The sequence below is a fragment of the Grus americana genome, chromosome 16, assembly GCF_028858705.1.
Source record: "Grus americana isolate bGruAme1 chromosome 16, bGruAme1.mat, whole genome shotgun sequence".
NCBI lineage: Eukaryota > Metazoa > Chordata > Aves > Gruiformes > Gruidae > Grus > Grus americana.
The window spans coordinates 14,903,371-14,927,011 of NC_072867.1; the positions used below are offsets into that span (position 1 = coordinate 14,903,371).

Below are 23,641 nucleotides of genomic sequence, written 5' to 3' on the forward strand. Positions count from 1 at the left end.
TTTGTAACTCTCTTAATTGTAAGATTTTTAACTACTGATGATGTTTACAATGATGCTTTCTTCTAAAGGAAGGTTTGAGGAGACCTTACCTTTTTACCCATGCTGATATTTGACCAATAGATGTGTTCCTAGCAGACCCCAGAAATAATTTAGAAAATACTAGTATTTTAATGTTTATTTGTAAACAGAAAAAAGCTTTTGGCTCAGATATAAAAATGGATTTTATGGTGTCTTAAATTCTCTAGCCAAGTGGGAAAAAAATTAAGACTGCTTTCTTCTGTGGTTTTTTTTTTTTTTTTTTTTAAATCGATCAAACACAAGTTGAGAAACAGCAATACCAACTAAAATGATGATGCAGGTGCAGGTCGGCTTAGTTCTTACAGTGTTACCTTTATACTGTTTTCATGCTGAGCATATTAAAATATTTCATAAATTATTCTGTCGTGCTGGAAAATTCACCAAGAGCTGGGGAATGTGTAAATTGAAATATGTAAATCTAATCTTTGCTTAGTCTTACTAGTAGCATTTCTTTTATGGAGTGTGTGGCTGGGATATGATCGGCTGGTGTTCTGTCCTCGCTTTGCCATTGACACGCTCTGTGGCTGTGGGCAACTGCTCTCCATCCAGGAATTCCAGATTTGGGCAAATGAAATCAGTGATACTTGTCTCTGACCCTAGATCTCAAAGCATTGTGTGAGTTCTGTATGGCAGTGTCTTTTTTCATGATGGTGTCTCTGGTAGTTCTTTAAAGAAGGTCTTGATTTTTGACAGTTGAAGTATGTGACATTTTATAAAGTTTTAATGTTTATAAAGTTACAAAGTACATGATGGGCCAACTTAAGTACAGCAGGGATCAAGGAGAGGTTTTGCTCAAGAGTTAGCAGTGATAGATGGTGATGGCGAGGCCTGTTTCTCAGCCTTTTCACTGATAAATTAGTGACATTACTTACGAAGCTTTTTCTGTTTTCTTCCTGTCTCAGTTCAGTAGTAAAGTGAGTCAATGTTGGACAGATGTCTGAAAAGCAGGAACATTTCTAGGAATATCTTTTGATTTCTGACTGGAAATGAGAAACTGTCTAAATATTCCGAGTCTTTAAATAGACACTGTATGAAGGACGCTATAGCCTCCAAGTCTCCTTGATATTTGTACTGTTCTTTATGCTCCCCTTCGTCCTGTGCTGTTCAGCGCTCTTTTCACCCTTTCATAACTTGCATTAAACCTGCTTCTGTTGAAAGCATCTCTCCAGCAGTCCTTCCCAGCTGTCTGCAAGCCTTCCTCTTCATATAGCAGATCTTGGCCATGTTATGTTTGGCTAAAACTACAACACGAAACTCCTTTCCTTGATTGGCGTAATGGTGATATGAAAAGCTGTCAGTGTAGATGCGATAATACTCTCAAAAGGTGAGTTTTTCAGCTCTTGCTTTTCTCCGAGGAGACTGCAGTATGTTGCCTTGGCCAAGCACAGGTCTGATGATAGAAGCCAGGGTAGCACTCAGCATGCCACAACTTAAGGAGTCTGTTCGTGAGTCACCAGTGTTAGACATGGTCTTTATCAGAGCAAGAACCCTGACAATGCGAACCTTCATTTATGCAAATGAAGTTAAACTTCCAAACTTTGCTTAAAGTAATGTTCAATTTGTAAAATAAATAAATGAAGGTTCATAGTGCATTCATTGGGGGAGGAATGTTTGCTTCTGGTGTATGATGGATCTTTTACTTTCCTGTTCCTTTTCAGGAGGTGCATACCTCAGCCTTCCTGGGTGAAATCACTCTAGATAACGTGTTCCTTGGCAGGTGTTGCAATTCCAGTTTGCCAGTGGATAATTTGATTTTTTTTTTTATTTTTCTAACACTTCTGAATATATAACGCTCATGATAGAGGAAAGATGTTTGTCCGTTCTAGTATCTCTGTCTTTGAGATTGAAGTATTATTTTTAAAAGGAGATGAATCAAACAGTGGGAAGGCTTGGGTTGTTTTAAAATGTTTGATGTAAATTCAGCACAAAGCTCCCTACTGTCATTTGTGGAGTGTGGGCAGTATAACATCCCTCTGTAAACCTGGAGTCCGCTACTGCGGGAGGATTTCAGGTAAGGAGGGTGAACTAGGTAACCCAGAAAATGAGCTGCCCTAATGCTTGCTTTTAAAATGAGCTCTGTCTGGGATTAGTATCCTGGGGCTGCAACTGGGATTAACTTTGTAGGTACGAATAGTAAGATGCTAAAGCATGGCCTCCTCGCAAGTCCTACACACATTCACTCAGTGTAGAAATGTTTTTGTTTCACTTGCCTGCCTCTTTGCTCCAGCACACAATGCATATAATCTGATTCTCTGAATGAACCTTTGTTTGGGGAAACACTGTTAGTTTTGGCTCTTGGAGAGCTGAGCTGACAGGCCCAACTCCCCAACAAAACAGATTGGAGATTAAAAAACAAACTAAAACCACGCCTTCAAAAAAAAATGCTGGGGAGAAGCCAAAAAGTTCCTTTTCTGTGTTGCTGAAAAAGCTAATTGATTTAGCTACTGTAGTATCAAATCAGATTTTTTTTTTAATATGGCTTAAATTAAGAGCCTCATAATTTTTTTTCCTTTTATTGGAGGTGATGGTAGTCTACCTCAAAAGATTGCATGATCATGTACAGGAAGGAATTGAGGGGGGGGGAAGGCACAGAGGAAGTGGGTTTTGAGATGGGACTTAAGGCAAAAAAAGAGGTCTTTTAGCACAAGTGCAGTGTGAGTCTATTAACTAAACAGGAAAACACAATACTTTTCTATAGCTCCTTCCTGTAAACTGAATTTACAAAATTCAAATTTGAAAACAAAATATTTTGCTTGCATCTATAGTACACAAGACCCCTAAGGTCTGTATGAGAAGTGATTCCTGCAGGTCTGCAGTAGCTGCTTTTCACGGTAGGTTTGCCATGTATGCTGAGAATATATATTTGGGCAGCAGGGTCAGACCTGTGGAATCTGAGCCGCGGTGCTCAAGAGGTTTATGTTTAAATTCCATGTACGATAGATCTAGGCCAGGTGCTGTCCGAGTGCATAATAAAAAAATAACAACTTCTGAGCTAGAGAGCCAACTCTAGCCAGAGATTTGCCTTGTCCCTACATATCAAAACAAGTGAAAGATGAGAGGGTGGAAATGAGGGTTTTATATGCAGAGTGTGGCAGTACATCAAAAAAATCTGTCCCCCACTTCTAGTGCTGTCACTCATAGACTTCATAGCCATGGGCATGTAATTCAGTGTCACTGTTTCCTTATTTTTAAGCAAGAGATCATGCATTTCTTTCCTCACAGGGTATTTTAAAGACCTCTTATTTTGTGCAGCATTTAGTTGACTACAATCGCAAGATAGCTTGCCAGCTGAAATTCCTTGCTCAGCAACATTTATATGTCATGGTGTGGGGAATGAACTTAGGTTCTTTTCTGAATGGGGGAAGGGGATTTTTCAGACTGGTATTTATAGCAAAGTCTTCCCTATTGTCTTCTATTAGAAAAGGATTTGAAATGTAATGCTGTAGTACTGTTTTGACCATTTCTGAGGTAAATAAAAGATGGGGAACTGCAAGTTGAATAAGAAACAGCTTAATAAAGCATTTTAGGTATATAGAGAACATAAGTTCTACCATACTATAGTCTATAATTTCCATTTAATCAATGTGTGTTCAAGCCACCTATTAAACGGAGGTTCTGTAAGATGACCAGACCAGCCTTCTGAGATTGTCTTGATTTGGGTGGAATTTATCTTAATATTTAAACCTTCCTTCTCTGCCCCTTCAGTGCTCTTTGTAGAAATCAGTGTTTCTTAAAATGCTAGTGTTTCTTAATGCTAGTTAGTCATGAAAAAGCCCCCAAACCTCTGGGTTTGCACAGAGATAAATGTCCATTTCTGTCCAAATCCAGAGGATGGCTGTGTCACGTGGTTTTATGTTGACTGAAGTCCATCTTAAAATCCTCTGATTTAAGGGAGGAGAACAGGGGATTCTTCTGTTGTGAGTCATCTTGTATCAGAGCTTGATTGCACTTCTACTGATGTCGACAGGAGTTTTTCCGTTTAGTTTAATGATTGAATGGTTTTTCAGTGTTATAGAGAGCTACTGGTTTAAATTTGAAGTCATCTTAACAGCTGTGAATGGCGTCTCATGTGCCCCATACCTGTTAAGGTCACCCATTTGCCTTGGCCCTACTGAGTCAAAAGCCTCACTAAAATATCCTGTAACATCATTCATTAACTGCTCTTCTAGATAATTTTTGTTAGCCATACGCTTAAAATGCTGTTCATTGCTAATCACCAGTAGAAGGCAACCCTTTAACATACAGTCTTTAAAAGAAATAAAAATATATGGAGAGGGGAATGGAAGAACCCTCCATAGGTACTGTTTGCCTGTGTGTGCCTGAAATACTTTATTTGGGGTATTATTAACATAGAAGAAAATTATGAGATTCTCAGAGGCAAAACTTCACATGAAAATGGACATTGCCAGGGTAAAATCTGTTTTGTACTATGTTAGAATACATACCTTCTCCCTAATTACATTTCAGTTGATTGAAGAAAAATTTAAAAATCAAACTCTTTAATCAGGTCACACTCAGAATGGACGTCTGTTTCTTGTACTTTGCTGCAAATCTTGTGATGTATGAAGGCTTGTAATTGTGTTTAAAACACAGCTGCTTTCACTAGAGTTTTAAAAACAGAGTTGTGTTACTCTGACAGATCAGTGCTGCGTTATCTGTCTGCCTGCTTGAATCTCAGTTGCCTGAGGTAGGTCCCAAGCTGGGAAAAAGTGGGGGGTGGGACAAAAAAAAAAAACCACCACACCAAAAACCAACCAAAAAAACCCCCAAACACCACACCCCAACCCAACAACAACAACAAAACAATTTAAAAAAAAACCCAAAACCAAACAATTTGGGAATGGACTCGAGTCTCTCTTGGCATATCCAGGACTCGTAGGAGAAAGCTGCAGCATATGGAAGTGGCAGCCTTGGTTGTCTGCAGCTTCTCTTCTGAAAACACTGCGACTCCTCCAAAGCACGTCGGGGCCCCCGTGTCCAAGGGGAATTCCAGCTCTGCTGGCTGTTCGGCTGAAGCATTTTTGGTTGGTTTGCTGTGATCAAATCAGTTGAGGACATGGGAACTGAGCTGCTGGAATGTATTTATTGCACATTATCCACCAGATGGTTTTCAGCCACTTTGACTTGATCTGTGTTTGATAGCGATGAAGATATGAAAATCACATATTCCTCCAGCATTGCTTACCTGAGCTGGCATATCCTGGGCAGCACAGGCTGTGCTTCTGGCAGCAATGAGCCCTGCAGAATGCAACTGAGAGTTCCCTCTGTGCTCTTCTCCTTGGGCACTGCCTGTGCGGCACCAGCATCCTCTGGTCATGCCACTGGCTGATGTGGATGCAGCTGTCCTGGCTTGTACCGTGCAGAATTTGGTCCAAGCCCCCCTTGGGAGTCTCTCCTCCTCCCCTTTTTGGAGCCAGCACTCCTGCAGAGTTGCAGCAGCCGTTGTAGAAAGACTGAGGACCATGTGTCCACGTTTTATGCTCGAAGGTACATTGTGACCGTCTAGCTGGTCGACAAGTTGCTCTGCATTTCTTGTAGGAGTCGGGGAGGTCTTAAGAGACAGGGAGCTGGCAGGAGCAGCAGCCAGTGGGTCTCTTCCTTTGGTTTTTTTTGTTGTTTTGCTGCTTTAAAATCTGAAGATGAGTTTCAGTTAGGCAGCTGTTCTCAGTCACAGTGTTGTTCCAAGTAATTGACTTTCCATTGACTTTGGAATTTGGAATAGTGTCTAAATATTGTTGTCAGCTTCATGCTGATTCCTCTCCACTGAGGCTAAAGCCGTTTCACTTATGACCTCAAGCTGGACTTGTGCTTTGCTCCCATGGGAACTAAAAATAATAATTATTTTAAGAATAGGTTCTTAATCGCTTCCTTCTTTTGATGCACTACTTTTGTTTAGCATTTAGTAAGAATGTAATAGAAAATGTTTTAAACTATTTGTGTTTTAATTCCAGTTTTAATTGACTCTTTGAAGATGCAAAGAATGTACAAGAATTAATTACAGCTCCTTTTAGGTTTTTTCTAGAAAAGCATTTCTTGTTATTCTGAGTGAAGATTATTAGAGTTTTGTTGCTTTGGCAAACTGTCCAGTCACACAGAGCTATGAAGAGATGAACATTAAGTTGACAGATTTCTTAGTCAAAGGCATGTGGGCATTTTGTCAGAGTTGGTGATGCATCAACACGTTAATCTCCTGTCTCCAAACTGTTAATGTACATATGAGAAACAGAAAAAAAGATGTGCTTTAATCTGGGTTTAAAAGGAATGATAAGATATGCAATGATTTTGAGGCAGAGCTGGTAGTGCAGTGAACACTGTGAAGGTGATGAGATAGTTTGCACAGATGGGGAAAATATTAAACAGATGGAGATTCACTGTCTGCCCTGACCCACAGCAGCTGGATAACAGTGAGATACAATACTTAATTTGGAGATCTTTCCATGAACTGAGAGAGTCTTGAAACTTAGAAGTGGGGTTTTGAGAGATGTATTTCAGAGTGGCACATGGGTGTACTAGCACCAAAAAAAAAATATTGAAAAAATAAATTTAAAAAAATCCAGAAGGCTTTCCTAGTCTTCAGTGTGCATACCAAGTGTGGTTGTATGGAGTGCCTTAGAGCCCAGCTACAGAGCATAACACAAGTACATTAATAATTGTTTTTCCTATTCCTTGCAAATAGTTTGCATGGTTTACTATTACTTCCAGTCAGTGAAGTTGCTTGCTCCAGCAAGTCTACTTGCCTTAGAGGGAGCCAATGTTCTGTTTTGTGTACCAAGTTTTGTTTGTACTTTTATTTCTTCTCAAGCACCAGAGTCCCAAAGGCTGCATCAGAGCCTTACAGCGTAGCCTAGAGGGCTCAGCATACAGCATCCTCCCTGGGCGGACAGCTGGGCATGGACTGCCGTGAACACACACTCACAAGCTTGTCACTTATCTGCTCTCTTGCTGCTGTGAATTGTTCTTTTAGTGCAGCTCATACCCGCTTCCCTGTGCGTATGAAAGCATAACAGTTTATTTTTGAAGAGGATGAAGAGGGAAAAAAAGTAATCTTTTTACTGTCGGGCAACAGCTCACCTGATGGTGATTTAACCTGTTGCTACAACTGGCATTATACATAGTAGTAAAATTGAGAGAGTAGAGTTAGCTGGTTTTTACCTGTCATTTGGCTGAGGTTCTCATCTGTTACTGTCGCGGTTGTGGGAATACCTGAGTGGTAACAGCAGTTGTGGTGCTAGCAAGGGAGAAAAGAAATGATGAGCCAAATGCTTGAAGAAAGTGGTGGTTTAATATCCTACTGTTGGCAGCTCTGGCATTCTGGCTTCTTTTGTGTAGGCTGTGAGGACTTTTTGCTTGTTTTATAGTATTACAAGTTTTATTACAAGTTTTCTTTAAAAAGAGCTGCTATCAGGAGGTTTCCCAGACCAAGTAGGAAACTGGGAATGAGGAGTTCTCCAGCTTCAGGCCTGCCTCTGCATGGCCTTGGGCAAGCCAAGGGAAGTGCCTGGCACTTCTGTAGGATGTACTTCCTATTCTCACAGTGATTTTAGAGCTTAAGTGTAAAACAGGGACTTTAACGGAAGAGTGATTCAGCTCTTTGAGTTCATTTGTACTGAATGTGTGATAGCAAATATACAGTGCCCTAGCACGGGCCACGTCTAGTACATCTCTCTAGTGCCACTGCAGTTCCTGGTAGAAGTCCCTCCTGATTGACCAGATGCTCGGTGATCTTTTCTGAGAGAGCAAAGTGTTTGGAGGTAATATTGCTCCTATCATTTGTGTACTCTTCACTGCAGAAGACCTTAACCTCTCCACCTGATGCTCGTAATGTTTCAAGATGAATCTGTTGCCTTTGCATGTGTTGTATTGATTGCACTTTGTATTGCTGGTCTGCTTCTGTTGTAGCAAGGATGCACAAACACCATAAGGAGACGTAAACTAGGAAGATATATGACTAAAACCACAAAAAATGAGAGGGATAACCTGGGATAGGCCAATACCTATACTTTAATCTGTGGCTTGAAATTTGCTACATGATGAATATTTCCTGCTTCCCCTGCTCTGTCAGTAGTACAGCTTGTGGGACAATTTTACGTGACATGGATCAATGATTCATAAAGGTGTGTTTTAAGGGCTGTGTAGTTTGTGCTTATACAGTGCTTACTGGAGTCCCTGTTGCTGCTTCCTTTTTCCTTCCGTCTACCTCCCACCTCCCAGGATTGTTCATACATAAGCCATTTCTCTTTCCAGCCTTTCCTTTCCTTGGAGAAAAGTTACTATTTCTACCCTGTTGGTCATCCTTTGTGCCCAGCTGTGTTTACCAGCATTGTGGAATTGGTGGGTGATGGTTTTTCTTGGGCCAGAAATGGCATTTCATTCTTCCTTTCCAATGTTACCAGCCCAGAAAATTGAATGGAACTGTAGAAATGAACTTATGTTGACTTCATCCAGATCCTCAGCAAAATCCAAGCCAAAACTGTATGTGGCCAAACGTGCAGAAGCCTCTAGGCCAGGTTTTGGGCTTAATTTTGAGTTACCTTGTTCTCAGTTGATGTCAGCTCTTAGGCTAGTGGGATACTGGCAAGGAGAAAAGTGTGGGTGAAATGAGTTTCAGTCCTGCTGAAGGTAGTTATGATACCAGTTGGGACAGTTCTTAGCAGGCAGGTGAGAACATGAAGGAGTCTTGAAAACTGGACTCATCCCTGCCATCTAGGTCATTACGCCATGGACGGCATATGGCAAAAGTGGTCACTGGCCAAGTGTGGCTTGTACTTTTTTTTTTTTTCCTGTTGATAGTTTGGCAGTTTTAGGGGGATGCTTTGTCTTGAAAGGAGTGGGAAGAGAAAAACTGAAAGCAGAATGATTTGTTGTCTGTTTTGTTTCAGTGGAAAGCTGGTTTCACCAAAATGGAAAAATTTTAAAGGCTTAAAACTTCAGTGGAGAGATAAAATCCGTCTCAATAACGCCATCTGGAGGGCATGGTACATGCAGTGTAAGTATCATGCTCGGTTGTGTCGTTTGCTATAAAATATTTTCTGAGACATATATATGTAAGAACCAAGAGAATTGAAATTACTGTCTAAAGAAAAGCTCTGAAAGTCCAGATGTCTTGGAGGCTGTCAAGGCAGTGTCACTGGATCAGTGCTTTCTTAGAGATGTCCACACAGATGCTGTACTGAGTGGTCCAAGCACGGCCCGAGATCTCCCCATTTCCTGTTGGTTCTCTAGAAGGAACCCTGGCTAGACTTTTTTTCCACATCTTGCCGTTGAAGTGGCTCCACTGCAGATCCTGCACATGCTGAGCGCTTACATTTTCATTCTTGTTTCAGATCTGGAGAAGCGCAAGAATCCAGTGTGCCACTTTGTGACTCCACTGGATGGCTCTGTGGATGTCGATGAACATCGTCGACCAGAGGTATGTAAAACCTGAGGAACCAAACTAATGAGCTCTAGAGTTTATAATATGTGCAAGGTCCTGCACATGGGTCGAGGCAATCCCAAGCACAGCTACAGGCTGGGCGGAGAATGGATTGAGAGCAGCCCCGAGGAGAAGGACTTGGGGGTGTTGGGGGATGAGAAGCTCAACATGAGCTGGCAATGTGCGCTTCCAGCCCAGAAAGCCAACCGTGTCCTGGGCTGCATCACCAGCAGCGTGACCAGCAGGTCTAGGGAGGGTATTCTACCCCTCTACTCCACTCTTGTGAGACCCCACCTGGTGTACTGCATCCAGCCCTGGGCCCTGGGGTCCCCAGGACAAGAAGCACGTGGAGCTGTTGGAGCGAGTCCAGAGGAGGCCACAAAGGTGATCAGAGGGCTGGAGCACCTCCGCTATGGAAGCAGGCTGAGAGAGTTGGGGTTGTTCAGCCTGGAGAAGAGAAGGCCCCGGGGAAACCTTAGAGCACCTTCCAGTCCCTAAAGGGGCTACAGGAAAGCTGGAGGGGGACTGCTGACAAGGGCATGGAGTGACAGGACAAGGGGGAATGGCCTGAAGCTGAAGGAGGGCAGATTTGGATGAGATCTGAGGAAGAAATTCTTCCCTGTGAGGGTGCTGAGGCCCTGGCACAGGTTGCCCAGAGAAGCTGTGGCTGCCCCTGGCTCCCTGGCAGTGTTCAAGGCCAGGCTGGATGGGGCTTTGGGCAACCTGGGCTAGTGGAGGGTGTCCCTGCACATGGTGGGGGGTTGGAACTACATGGGCTTTGAGTTCCCTTCCCTTCCAACCCAAACCAGTCTGTGATTCTATGATTTTCTAGTCTGCTATATATGAGAGCAGCACGGCAATTCTTCACTCTGTTGTCTTTGTTTAGAAGGAACCATTAATATAAAGCAGACTGAACCCATTTTTGTAAGTTTATCACATTGAGATGATCAAGGTGCAACCAGACATTTATTATCTATGTAACTTATGTCTATGTTCTAGTTTAGTGAGACATAAGTCATAGAAGTGTGATTTGAATAGTTAAGATTTTGACAGCCACTGTTCGTGTCTGGCTGGAGATTGCTGGAGTTAGTAGGAAATCAGTGTGATGACTGTTTTCAGGATTGAATCTAAGTGATCCTGTGAGAGTTTTCTGTGTTTTATTTAATTTATGAGGTGTGGTTTCAAAACAACAAGCAATTTATTTTTCTTTGTCAGGGTAACTTCACAAAGAGAGCGAATATGAGTTTGTGTGCTTTAGTTTTTGTGTTCTGGTAAACATAAATGAAAACGAATGTCTGCCCTCTGGCTCCTTGCAGAAAACCAGTGAGGCCCTTGATGTGGCAGTATGTCACTCTCTATATACTGCATAACTCTAGAATAATTTATAACTCAAAGGAGTTTCAGATGAGCTTGTGGAACTGTCTCAGGTTTTTGAAAGAACAGTGTGGAAGTTTGTGTTGAAAGATGACCTCAAACACAAGAAAGTGGTGTTAAGGCTCTCTGCTGTCCCCAACTTATACACTGCTATCTGTGATACATTAAAGACCCACATTGTTCAGATCCTTTTGTTGCTATGAGTATGTGGCCTGCAAGGTCACACTTCTCCCTGAGCTGGACATCAGTTTTCTGTTGCTTTGTGTCATTCTTAACAGCTTTTGTGTAGGTGTGTGCAAGTTCATGTAACCTTGTGAAATTCTCTTTGCTTGTTCTCTGCAGAACAGGGTGTTGTATGCTTTATACGTTATATTTTAGTAAATTCATTTTAAACAGGTTTTTTTTGCCATTTCTTAACTATTGGTTATGGTTGAGCTGATGTGGGAGATGCTGACAGTGCAGTCAGACATCATCTCTTGTTTGTTTATTGTGAGAAAGATGAAGTTAGTAGTCAGATTTGCTCTGTGATAGCTGAACTCTGGGACAGTGTGGGCTGCTGATGCATGAGCTCAAACAGAATCAGCATGCTTTCTTTTGCATTTTTTCTGCCTGAATATTTGCTTGGAAATTTATTGAACATTCAGCCATTATGTGATTCTATGTAATTCATGGTATGTGTTTGTGTTCTCAGGCCATTGCAACAGAAGGGAAGTACTGGAAACGAAGAATTGAAATAGTCATCAGGGAATACCACAAGTGGAGAACATACTTCAAGAAAAGGGTCTGTTGGTTTACACAAAGTAGCTTACTTGAACTTGATCAACATGTTGTTGCTTTCTGAGTTTTGATGTCACTTTTGCTGGCATGCAAGAGCACTTAAAACAGATGATAAGCTAGTACAGACATACTCATCTGATTAGTCCCACTAAAAATTATTGTGCAGGGACTAATTGTGCCTGATCGGGTCTTAAAAGTTGTGCAAAATCAGGTCTTCTGCTGGCATATACAGGACCTGTTCTGACTTTAACATCTGTTTTGTTCTCCTTTTGCAGTTACAGAAACATAAAGATGAAGATCTTTCGAGTTTGGTCAGGGTAGGTAATACTGCTGATAAGTGGCAGCATTTATGCTTGTAGAAGCCGCAATAAGTAACAAAGCTGTAACATGCAGTAGCTTGCATTGATTAAAATCTAAAGACAAGCATCTTGCTTAAGCCTTAATTAAGGTTAGACACCTTAATGTTTCTGTGCCTTAGAGAGCAATGTAAGACTTGTAGCTTAAATTGGTTGGAGGAGAGGTTGAATGTAAAGTGCTATGACAGAAGAAATGAGAATTAGTATTGGGTACCCAGAAAGATCAGTCTCTTGGAGGTCTGGCATGTCGTTTCATCTTGTTACTGAGTCGTAGCTGGCACTACTGCCTTGGTTGTGTAATTGGATCTGTGACGATGTGTGTGCTACGTGTTGCAGATCTTTCTGCTTCCCACAACATGGGCAAATAATGTGCCAGAATCCTAAAAAAGGCAAAATGTTTAAAGGAACAATGGTATCACCATTTAGTATGCCCCCTAAAGCCATCAAACCTACTTTGGGCATATAAGCTGATGATCAGAAGCACTGTTCTGATTTTTTTTTTCTTTTTTTTTTCTTTTTGGAGCTAAGTATAAATCTGTATCTGTTCCAGTTTCACAAAACTCTGAGCTGTTTTGGCCATGAGCTCCATGCACCATCATGGTATGTTGATGTAGTTGCAGCTGCATGTTGGCTCAGCTGCAAGAACCAGACTCTGTGTGCTATTAGTCTACAGCACATGCAAGGCAATGCAATTTAGCTTAGCCTGTAGTGAAGGACGGGTAAGCCAAGTCACATTACGTTGTATTTTTCATGGTCTGAAAGTGCCCACAAGAATATCAGCATACCTTGTGCAAAGTCAGATTACAATTACACTGAACTACATCTCAGACATTCAGATAAACTTCAGGAGTTGTTTGCTTCGAGTTTTTTGCTGTGCATGTTGTTTTAAAGTCATTAAACTGTAGGTGCAAAAATATTATGTGTAATCAATGAAACTAGAAACTGTTGATGAAGTTATTTTGTCTTATGTCCTTCTAGTCAACATCTGATTTTTGGGCAAAAACCTTTCCCAGAGTGTCATGGTATTCAACTGAAGTTTTCTGTTGTTACTCAAATCAGTAAGCTGAAGTTGTTGGTGTATTAGAAGTATCACTGATCTCTTTCAGTCCATTTGCATGGCTCCTAAAGGAAAGTTTCTTTCTCTAAAAATGTGAAAAATGAAGAGTGTTTTTTATGTATCTGCACCAGACTGCTCTAGCGTTGTCTAGGCAGCCTGACTTTTCTTCCTTTCCTTTGGCAGGATGATGATGTGGTTCTCTGGCAAAAAAGAAGGTATGGCAGAGAAACCCCCGTCCCTATGGAGGAAGGCAGCCTCTTGGATGCGGATATGCTTATGTCAGAGTTCACCGACACGCTGTTCTCCACACTGTCTTCACATCAGCTGGTTTCCTGGCCAAATTCCAGGGACATAGGTATTTGTTGGCTGTTAGTTATGTTGCAGTGGGAACCTCTAGGAGAAGTCTGGTTTGTTGCTTTGCTGCTCTTCTAGTCTTGCCTAAGAAATTTATCTTACTTTGCTGATAAAACTAAAAATAGCTCAGAGAACGTAGCTCTTGTGCTTTATAGATTATGGAATCCCAGTTATTCATCCAAATTTAATTTCTATCTTAGCTTCTTACGTGCTGCTCCTGGCATTGTCCTCTAATGTTGCTCTGAATAACTCTGTAATGAGCAGTATTTACCTTTATCAGTGGTGAAGGCACTGTTATTTATCTCAAAGCATGTACGTGTGTGTGTATTTTTAAGGGAGTGCCTATGTATTTTCCTTTGGCTATGTCCCTTAGAACAAGTGCCAGTCACATCTCCCCTAAAAACAATCCCCAGAGCTGTACAGCTCTGTCGAATGCTCTCTAACTGAAGGCTCTGACTCTCTGATTGAATAGCAGATGTCCACTGTGCATCATCCTTGCTGCATGGATGTCTAAGCTGTCTGAGCAACTCCAGACCAACTGTGGTTTACACGAGGAGTACTTGAGGCAAAATGAAATGGATGATGGTTTATTTTAAGATGGTGCGCTATGAGCTGTGGTGGTTCAGGTTATGCTTCCCAGCAAGTTTATGTATTGTGCAGCAGGACAGGACAGGAGGTTTGGGAGCAGGAGGCATCCAAGCTTGGCAATCCTCAGTTGTTAGTTCGAGCCTTCTGGTTTTGCCTCTTCCATTTTACTAGTTGAAAGTTTCGTTCCTCAGTGGTTTTGATTTCAGAACAGTGCTGTAGTTCTGAAGAAAAGCAGATGCTCAGTTCATTTCAGCGGCAGTTTTTCTATAAACATCCTGGCCAAGCCTGGCTGTGGAGCGTGTGTTGGTGTTCTAGCCAAATGCTATATTCCTACTGCTGTTCCTGTGTGAGTGACGTGAAGCTAATCTAATCTGTCTCCTGAATTTTGCAGCACACTTAGGAAATGCTGACATGATTCAACCAGGGCTTATTCCTCTCCAGCCAAATTTTGATTTTATGGATACTTTTGAGCCTTTTCAGGGTAAGAATCATATATATAGTCAATTAATTTCTTTTAAATTGCAGTGATTTATGAGCTAGGTTTTAACAGAAGAATAAACGTTGCAGATACCTACTCTCTTTAGAAGCCAGGAGATTTGAGTGAAAGGTGAAGAACACTTGATAAATGTTTTCATTGTTCATTATTTCAAGCAAATGCTTATGTGGGTAGACTCCCTTGTTACTGTGACCCCAATCCTTTACTTACCTGGGTTTGAGAGTCACTTTAGGATTGTTTATTCCAAGGTTTGAACATGGTTGTTAATTTGCTTTTGAAAAGAATAGCATTTAGACATTAAGTCATTGAGCAATTAAAGATAGAACATCAGAGGTGGACAGGAGAGCTCACAAAATCACCAAGGTTTTCCCATTTAACACTTCTATGTGATGAAGTGATTTAACACTTCGTTTACCTTGGAACATTTTCTGGTACTCAAGAATTACCTATGACATTAAAGTACTACTGAAAGCTTTGATGGTTACAAATCTTCGTGGAAGTCAAAAGTTATAGAATCATAGAATCACAGACTGGTTTGGGTTGGAAGGGAAGGGAACTCAAAGCCCATGTAGTTCCAACCCCCCACCATGTGCAGGGACACCCTCCACTAGCCCAGGTTGCCCAAAGCCCCATCCAGCCTGGCCTTGAACACTGCCAGGGAGCCAGGGGCAGCCACAGCTTCTCTGGGCAACCTGTGCCAGGGCCTCAGCACCCTCACAGGGAAGAATTTCTTCCTCAGATCTCATCTAAATGTGCCCTCCTTCAGCTTCAGGCCATTCCCCCTTGTCCTGTCACTCCATACCCTTGTCAGCAGTCCCCCTCCAGCTTTCCTGTAGCCCCTTTAGGGACTGGAAGGTGCTCTAAGGTTTCCCCGGGGCCTTCTCTTCTCCAGGCTGAACAACCCCAACTCTCTCAGCCTGCTTCCATAGCGGAGGTGCTCCAGCCCTCTGATCACCTTTGTGGCCTCCTCTGGACTCGCTCCAACAGCTCCATGGCTTTCATGTCACATCTCTTTGCTGGGCCTGCATGCAGTCTGCATCAGATAACTGAATTTTGTGGGACTGCATCGAGAATCACCTCTTGGCTATCTGTGTGTAGGTGAACCTTAAACAGCAGACTGATTTTTGTATTGTCCTCAGCTTGCATGAAAGTTGAAGAAGTCTGCCCTGAAGAGATCAGTTCCTCTGGAAGACAGCAATTCATTGCTCGGTTAGCAGCAGTTGTATGAAGCAAAAATCTTCTGGTTTCATTGTTTGCTAAATAATATTCATATTCCTGTGAATTTTAGTATCTGGCAATGCTGTACCTTGAGTATGAAAAGTAGAAAATTAATAGGTGACTTTTCATGTTTCAGATTTATTCACGCCCAGTCGTTCCAGTAATTATTTCCCTTCTGTGTCTGCTGTCAGCTCAGCTACAACAGACAGCAGCAGCCATTCTTCCCAGGTAAGAGAGGTTCTCAGTGTTTAAAACAGCCTCGTCTCAGGTACATGTGTGCTATGAAGACTCAAACATGAGCCATGTCCTTCTCAGGAGGAGTTCAGACAAGAGTTTCGGGGGCCATGTCTGAATCTGTAATGTTTTTCTTTTCTGTCAGTCTCCTGTCCTGCCGTCAGGTTCATTGCCCAACACACTTCCAGCAGGGAACATCGGTGACGGACTGATTGCTTCCTCAGTACCTGCTCCTGTCATTCCTGATGTTGGCACTGACCAGTGTTCCAGCATTAGAAGCGGGGGATCTTTCATCCAGCCAGCAGACTTCACTCCCGACTCATCTCTCAGCGGGCCACAGACTTTTATGCCGGTGTTTCAGACACCCTTGCCACTGCTCCAACCTGCGACACAACAGCACCAGTCCCCGTTGCCTGCAGTGCCTCTGAATTCTAGCTTAAGCTCTCCACCAGCTGCGTTCGCTGCACCAGAAACCCAGAAGTTTGGCCTCTGTGAATCTACAGTTATCACCCACACAGCTTCCGCTACGTTGACCCACAATGCCCCCGCAACCACCTTCAGCCAGAGCCAGAACCTTGTCCTGGCAACGCAGCAGCCAGGTGCAGGAGTGCCTTGTAACCTGGCTTTCCAGACTACTGTCCTGCAGGGGCAGCCCCGGCCCCAGCTGCAGTCCCAACTGACATTTGCACTCCCCAAAGCTGTTCCTCTGGCCAGTGCTGGGACAAGGCCCAAACAGTCACAAAAAATAGTGCCTGCTCCGAAGCCTGAAACAGTGCCCTTATTGTTAAAGAATGCCTTCATCACCCCAGGTGAGAAGCACTGGTGGGGTGACTTTTTTTTCTTTTCTGAGTGGGACTAGCAAGAGAGAGAGACCTTCTTGCTTTTCTTGGCTTACATAATAAGTAAAAATATAGCTTCCTGAGGGTGTCCAAGGAACCCCTGGTTCAATGGGATGTTCTGGACTGCTGCGAGGGTTGGAAGCAGTTTGGTTGTGTGTGTGAAAAGCCAACCTGTGAAAGGGGGGGGTGTCTCCTCGTAAAATTTGTGCTGGGCTGTATCGATGCATCAGCACATGGGATGACTAGAGCTCTGTGCTCCTGCCCCATAGAAACCTTGGTTTTGATGTTTAATGCTGTTCCGATTAACTCTGCCCCTCAGACTGTTCAACCACAGTAGAGTAGGAGGTGGTAGGGAAATAGTGTGGGATGGAGAATGGCAGATCTGTTCATCATTGACTCATCTGATTGCCCTGGACAAGTCACTATGCCTGCTTGTGCATCATCACACTCTGTGACACCAGGGTACTGGTGTACATCCTTTGGTAATACTTTGGATGTATTCTGATGTTTGTCTTGGATGTGCCTGAAACTCTTTGAGACTGAGTACAGTGTTGGCTAGGGAGCAGCTGTTGAAGTGGACCACAGCATTGGTCCAGATGGAAGCATGGGAGCGTGGCTCTCATCCACCATCAGTGCTCCCTAGCAGAACCAGGGTGATTAGAATCAGCCCTTCCAGTGGGGAAGGACTAAGAACAAGCAGGGGGAGCTGGAGATCTTTGTATCAAGCGGTCTACAGACTCTTAAGATGCTGTCAGGAGCACGTGGTTTTCAGTTCAGAGTATGAACTGACTGATACGCTGGGACCTCCACTTTGGGGGTGGCACTGCACAAGGCTAAGAATAGCAAGCGTGAGCGGAGTGTTTTGCTTGTGGTGGTTCTTGTGGGAAAGCTCAAGGCTAGAGCAGGACAGGCAGTACACTTTTTCTAGGGATTATTGCACACTGGTTTTAGACTTCTGCTGGCTGAGGGCCAAGTGACTTAAGCCACCTGAAATGTGCAACAATAATCCAAGAAAAACCCTGCCTGGAGGAGTATTGTTAATCAGGCTTTACTAAGGAGTAGGTGTGTCTGCCAGGGCCTGGCATTGTGGTTACCCACCAAAAAAAAAAAAAAATCACTGTTCAGTAGTAGAACAGACTCAGGGATCTAATTCTAGCATGTCAGTGAGAACAAGTTGGTCCATGATTAATAGCACTAGAGTGTTAATGGCAGTGTTTCTGTTTATAGTACGTTATAAAGCAAGAGTCCATGTACCTTCAGCAGTCAAGACATGCATTCTCACCTAGTAAAGCATTGTAGGCAACTCATTTTCAGAAAGCCTTTGCTCCTAGCTTTCTTAGTGCTTCCTGGGTTGTTCCTCACCCTGTATATCACTTTCCCAATTCTTCATCAGCTATTTCTAGAACATCAAAACAAATAGCTTTGTTTCTCATCTGGATTTAAAGTTGTTGCTGTTTTTCATTCCTGGCAGCAGCATGTGTTCAGGGATCCCAGTGCTCCTAAACTACTGGGACACCAAGCTCAGAGGTTAAATCCAGATTTTATGTGAAGACTGGAGCTTTATTTTTGGCAATAGAATAAACATCAGTACTTGTAACTGAGGCATTTATGCCTGTCATTTGTGTTCAGGACAAACAAATCATCTCATGACTATAAAGCAAATTGTATTATAACCTGTGTTAGAAAGGGATGTATAACATTTACTGCCCTGTGATACAAGGACTCAAAAGTCTGCACAGATTGTCTCATCAGATTCAAGACTTCACATGGGAAGGAACTCTGCTGTCACCGCTTCAGGGTAAATGTTTTGATTTTGAGAGGAAAGTCTGCAAAAGATGTGTGTGTAGGATAGAAAAATGAAAAATGTAAAGGGGCATCTAAATATGTGCTGATTGTTACAGTTACCCGAATGTGGAAGTCAAAACCAGCAAGTTTGTGCAGCAGCATTAATGCACTGGTAAGAGCAGGCTCTTCAGCTCAATAGAGATGTTCTAAGTCTGGCTGAACACTAGTGAACAGTGGAAGGGTTGTGATTCCAGCTTTATATGTGGGAATGCTCAGACAAAGAATGAACTGCCTGTATTAGAGTGACAGCGCTCTCTGCCAGATATACCCACGCGAGGGCTGACACAAGGTTTGTGCTATCCACAGGCCTTTCTAATAAAGGCTATACAGAAACTTGTCGTTGATCCAAAACACAGTTGTTGGTAGTCACAGATGGCACAGTAGGGGAGAGGACATTAGATATCCTGCACTGTCTCCTTGTTCTGCTGTGTGTGTCCTTCAGTATCCTGGTGCTCAACTGCAGAGCAATAGGTGGGCAGTGACTGGGCTACTACTGAGTAAGTTTGGTTTAGTTTTCTCAAAAAGCATACAGAAGCTGTGTCTTTGCATGATTCTTCCCCTAGTAACAATATAGGATGGTTATACTGTACGTCTGCATTGGTTAAATTGAGACCTTAACAGATTTCTGTTAGACTAGAATACTGTAGTGGGGAAAAAACTTCAGAGCAAGGATCCTGATTCCTGTCATGTGGGCAAGCCTCTGTACAGACTTTTCTGAGAATTTTTTGTAACTTTCTCTGTGGAGACAATTGCTGCTATTCACAATTATCTCTCGCTGTCTAAAGCTGCAGAACTCCTGGTTCTTTAGCCTATTTTCTGCAATTTTGGTGCTGATTCCCAATCGTATTTGATTGTCTTGTGCTTGTGTGTTATGTAGAGCAACTGTAAAACCAGATAGTGAAAGAAGCTAGTAGATTGAAGTGGTAAGGAAGAGAATATATACAAGGAAGCATGAAGTATTGAATATGCATCCTTCAGTTGGTTTCTGTCATTGACCCTTTCTGGGTCAGCAGAGCAAGCCTGAGATCCAAGAAGTACGGATGTGAGAGGAGAGGTGAAGATGATCCTCCTTCTGTGAAACCCAGCTCTGATAGAATGAAGACACTTTGCGCCTCCCTGATTCACTAGGTGCCTCTGTAAACTCACCTTGAAGCAGTGACAGCGATGATAGAAGCCTCAGAAGTAACTGGTGTGTTGGAGTCCTTTTGTACAGAATTTGTGGGATTGACATTATCGGAAAACCGGTGGCACTTTGTATTGCAATGGAATAGTACCAAATAGGTGCCCATTAATCCATTCCCCTGTTCAATGACAAGTTATTTCATACAAAATAATCTCCAGCTTTTTTTTTTTTTTTTTTTTTGGTCTCATTAACTATTCTAACTTGTGTTCTGCAGCTGCCTTTCAGGGACAGTCCAGAGCTGTGATTGTAACTCCAGCACCTTTAAAAAGAGAGGGGATTTTGACGCCAGCCACGTCTCAGTCTAATGTTGCAATTGCACCAGCTGGAATTGTCAGAGTAAGGAGAAGAAAAAAATATATATTTGTTTTTTAGGCCTGTTATTTGCAAGTAGAGCCATAATGTGCTCAGGAGGGTAACTAGTCCACTAAATGTCACGTTACCCAGCATATGCATTTGTGCATTCAGCATTATGTTCGCTTATTTTTAATTTAGCTACCTTATGGGCCTGGAAGCACTATCTAGTCTTCACAGACTGTCTCACACAACAGTAAGATTTTATAAAGAGGCATGTATACACAGTACTATGAATGGGGATGGTTTGTGCTTTTTATTAATCGTGCAGAAGCTAGAGGGAACCCGGGATGCTCACCTTTCCATTTACATATTGGAAAGCATGCCTTGAGTATATGAGTGGGTTTCCCAATATGTTGTGTGCAGGAAGATGGAAATAGGTTTTAGTATATTATGCTGTTGATGTCTTGTAATACTGCTTTAAGTTATGAAAGGATACTGGTCTCCTGCCAGAAGTCTGACTTCAGTGCCTGCCAATTCCTTATATATCAGCCCTTGTTTCATGTCATCAGATTGTTAATCATGTATTAATTTGCTACTTTTAGTGAAAGGCAAGGTAACAAATCTCTCTCTCTCTCTTTCTCTCTCTCTCTACCCCCCCTTTCTCCTTTCTCTCATCCCTTCTCTCCCTCTGCCCCCATCCCACCCTTCCTGCTCTCTTTTTCTTTCTCTCTGTTTTCCTCTGTGCTATTTCTATGCTGTTCCCAGGCTCCCGGGGTGACGGAGTTCCGTAGTAACATTCTGGTTGGTCCAGCACAGCGAGCACCAAGTAGTCAACAAACCCAGTCCACAGTCTCACATCTCTTCTCTCCTAGTGTAGTCCAGGATGTGTTGGTGAAAGGAGAGCAAATCCCTTCCCACAGTAGCAGTTCACAAGTTCCCTCACCTACACCTAGTAAGTTAGAAAGCTGTAAGCATTCTTTCTCCCCTACACATGTGAGTGTGTTTCCATTCGTTAGGCAGGGTGTAAATGGGCCTCGAGGACCCCTGGATAATTTTTGAATGAAAAGCTTTTTAGACCCTTCTACACCGCAGCTTCAGTTGCATCCAGTTGTTTGCAATTTTTGTCTTAAACTACTATGCAGCGTTCCCACAAACTGTGATTTTGTGCTTCCTGTAAGTGGCTCCTTTTTTAGAAAGGATGTACTGTCAGTCACCAAGAAATTAAACCTGCTGGAAAGGCATCTGTGTAGAAAGTGCTGAATAGGTTTGTGTTCAGTATCATAACTATAATTGTGATTGGAGGAACTCAGACACAATCCTTGTTAACAGTAGGTAAGTGCAAAGACTCCTTTTGCATGCGTGTGGACAGAGCGGTATCTGGGCCGGTTTTAGAGATGTGCTGGTTTTGCTGGTAAATGGCTTGTAAGTGTTACTGACATTAGAGCCTGAAATGGGGGAGTCTAGCAGGATGATGGAATTGCAGCCTACTCATTCAACATGCCTTTACTGAACCATGTGTGTGTGAAAGGAGTATTACATATAGCTATTTGGGGTGTATTAGCCTTGTGCCATGAAATACTAAGCTTTCCCAGCAACCTTGACATTTTCTAGCATGTGATTGCCGCATCAGTGAGTATAATTTGGTTGCTGACTGCATTTCAGCTCAATTCTGAGTAGAAGCTTCTCAGCAGTTACATTTGCTACAGAAAGTTGTTTGTTAATGTGACTTGTTTTTCTTCCTTTATGAAGGCCGAGACTGTCAGAATTCAGGCCAAGCTTCCCCCTGCACTTCTGAGCAGAGCCCCAGTCCACAGTCTCCCCAGAACAGCTGCTCAGGAAAACCTGCCGCTGACCCTAATATTGCTGCATTTAAGGTGTGTGTCCTTTCCTTTGAGATGCTTTTCTTCTTTGCCTGGGTGGCTACTTCTCTGCCCTGGTGTCTGAGCACGAACTAGAGAGTAAGATGTGCTTCAGGAACAGCGACGTGGTTGTGCCTTAGGCTTAGCTTGTGCTGCATCTGTGTTGCTCTGTACAATTTAAAACGTCAGACTTTAATAAACTCTGCTCCTCAGGGATGTGTCACCAGAGAGGCCAGGCTTAACTGTACCTCTGCAGGTCCTTATGGTCGTGACAGCAGTTCCTGCTGTGGTTCACAGGAGTGTTGTGACAGGTCTCAGTTTACTTGGTCAAAGGTTTCAGGCTTAGTTTTCTAAATCATGGCTTTTTGCCATTGTTCTGTTGGGGCTCTTCAGTCTACAGGGCTCTGGCCATCGCTGGAGGGGGAGTTCTTGACCTGCTGAGTTACTTACATGTCTCCAGTGATGCTATGCTGCTCCACAGAGAAGCAGCTCCACAGACTCTACAAGTTACAGCTGTAAAACACTTCGAGAATTATTGGGGTAAGAACTCGGCGGTCTAGAGATAGCATCTGAAAGCTGGCTCTACCTCATACACAAGCTGACCTTGTCAGAACACTTTCTGTGATGGTATGAGAAACTTATCCACAAAAAACAACTGATGCAGAACAATTCCGTTGTGAAAGGGAGTGTTACTTAACCATTTTGCAAGTGCCAACCCCTTTTTGGCTTCTGTGTCTTTGTATACCCTATGAGTTGATGTCAGCTTCATTAATCCAGGGCAGAAAGGTAAGTTTAAACACTTGAAGCCCGTAATTGCACTCAGAGCTGCCCCTTGCTGAGCACGCTGCAAGTTACTCATAAAAGTTTGCAGTTATTTGCTTGGCATAAATGCTCACAATCAGTAGTTGGTGGGGAAGTGGCCGCTAGATGGAGGAATGTTCTTAAAAGTAAGGACGCTGCAACGAGACAGGCTTTATAGCTATTTAAACTCACCTGCTGTGACAGGAATTGCTTTGAATGTGTACTGTTAGTAACTCTTTTGTAAGATGAGAGAAACAGTGATGCTTGCCAGTCTCTAGATGTATGTTCTTTTGCTGCTCTGCATTGTTAGTTAAACAATTGTATATTGCTGGGTAACATCTTTTCAGTTTGGCAAAGCATAGAGGGCACTGGAAATCTCAGTTCTGCTTTTGAACCTGCATTTTCTGTGGTTTTGGGCAGCCACTTCACTGCTTTATTGCATTGTTTTCCTCCATTATAAAATGGGGTGATGCTGAGCTACCGCTGGAAAGCCTAGCTCTACTGAGAATGCATTCTCAAAGCGCAAACTCCTTTTCTTCCAAGACTTTTGGTGGAAACAATATCTACATTTTTAATGCTACAAATGAAAATGCTAATTTCTGACAAAGGCTTTATCCTCAGAGTAGGCCAGAGTTGTGGATTCATTTTTCTTTTTTATTTTTGTCAAACTGCCTGTTACATCAGTAGATGTTATATATGTATCAGGAATGTATGATATGGACTGTTTTAAACTTAAAGGCTTCAACAAGACCCTAACTAATGACATGCCCAAAAAATTGGAATTTGACTTCAGAAAAGGAGATTGTGTAACAGTCTTAAATAAGAATTTTTACTTTAGAAAGAAAACCTAAAAGGTTTGGAATTGAATTTAATACA

At 42.6% G+C, this 23,641-nt stretch overlaps 1 protein-coding gene across 6 annotated transcripts in view; it reads left to right on the forward strand.

The window, feature by feature from the left end:
• The window catches only part of MLXIP (MLX interacting protein), a 52,438-nt gene that overhangs the window by 18,721 nt on the left and 10,076 nt on the right, over positions 1-23,641 (forward strand). For 3 of the 6 annotated variants that reach the window (XM_054844727.1, XM_054844732.1, XM_054844729.1), the window contains 11 exons: positions 8,958-9,064; positions 9,402-9,487; positions 11,556-11,645; positions 11,917-11,958; positions 13,238-13,409; positions 14,388-14,477; positions 15,847-15,938; positions 16,090-16,753; positions 20,026-20,147; positions 20,871-21,057; positions 21,855-21,979. In XM_054844727.1, coding sequence (XP_054700702.1) covers positions 8,958-9,064; positions 9,402-9,487; positions 11,556-11,645; positions 11,917-11,958; positions 13,238-13,409; positions 14,388-14,477; positions 15,847-15,938; positions 16,090-16,753; positions 20,026-20,147; positions 20,871-21,057; positions 21,855-21,979 — 1,777 coding nt within the window. Of the gene's footprint in view, positions 1-7,886; positions 8,193-8,957; positions 9,065-9,401; positions 9,488-11,555; positions 11,646-11,916; positions 11,959-13,237; positions 13,410-14,387; positions 14,478-15,846; positions 15,939-16,089; positions 16,754-20,025; positions 20,148-20,870; positions 21,058-21,854; positions 21,980-22,357; positions 22,505-23,641 lie in introns of those variants that run through there. The other 3 variants (XR_008579563.1, XM_054844730.1, XM_054844728.1) reach the window with 3 other exon arrangements.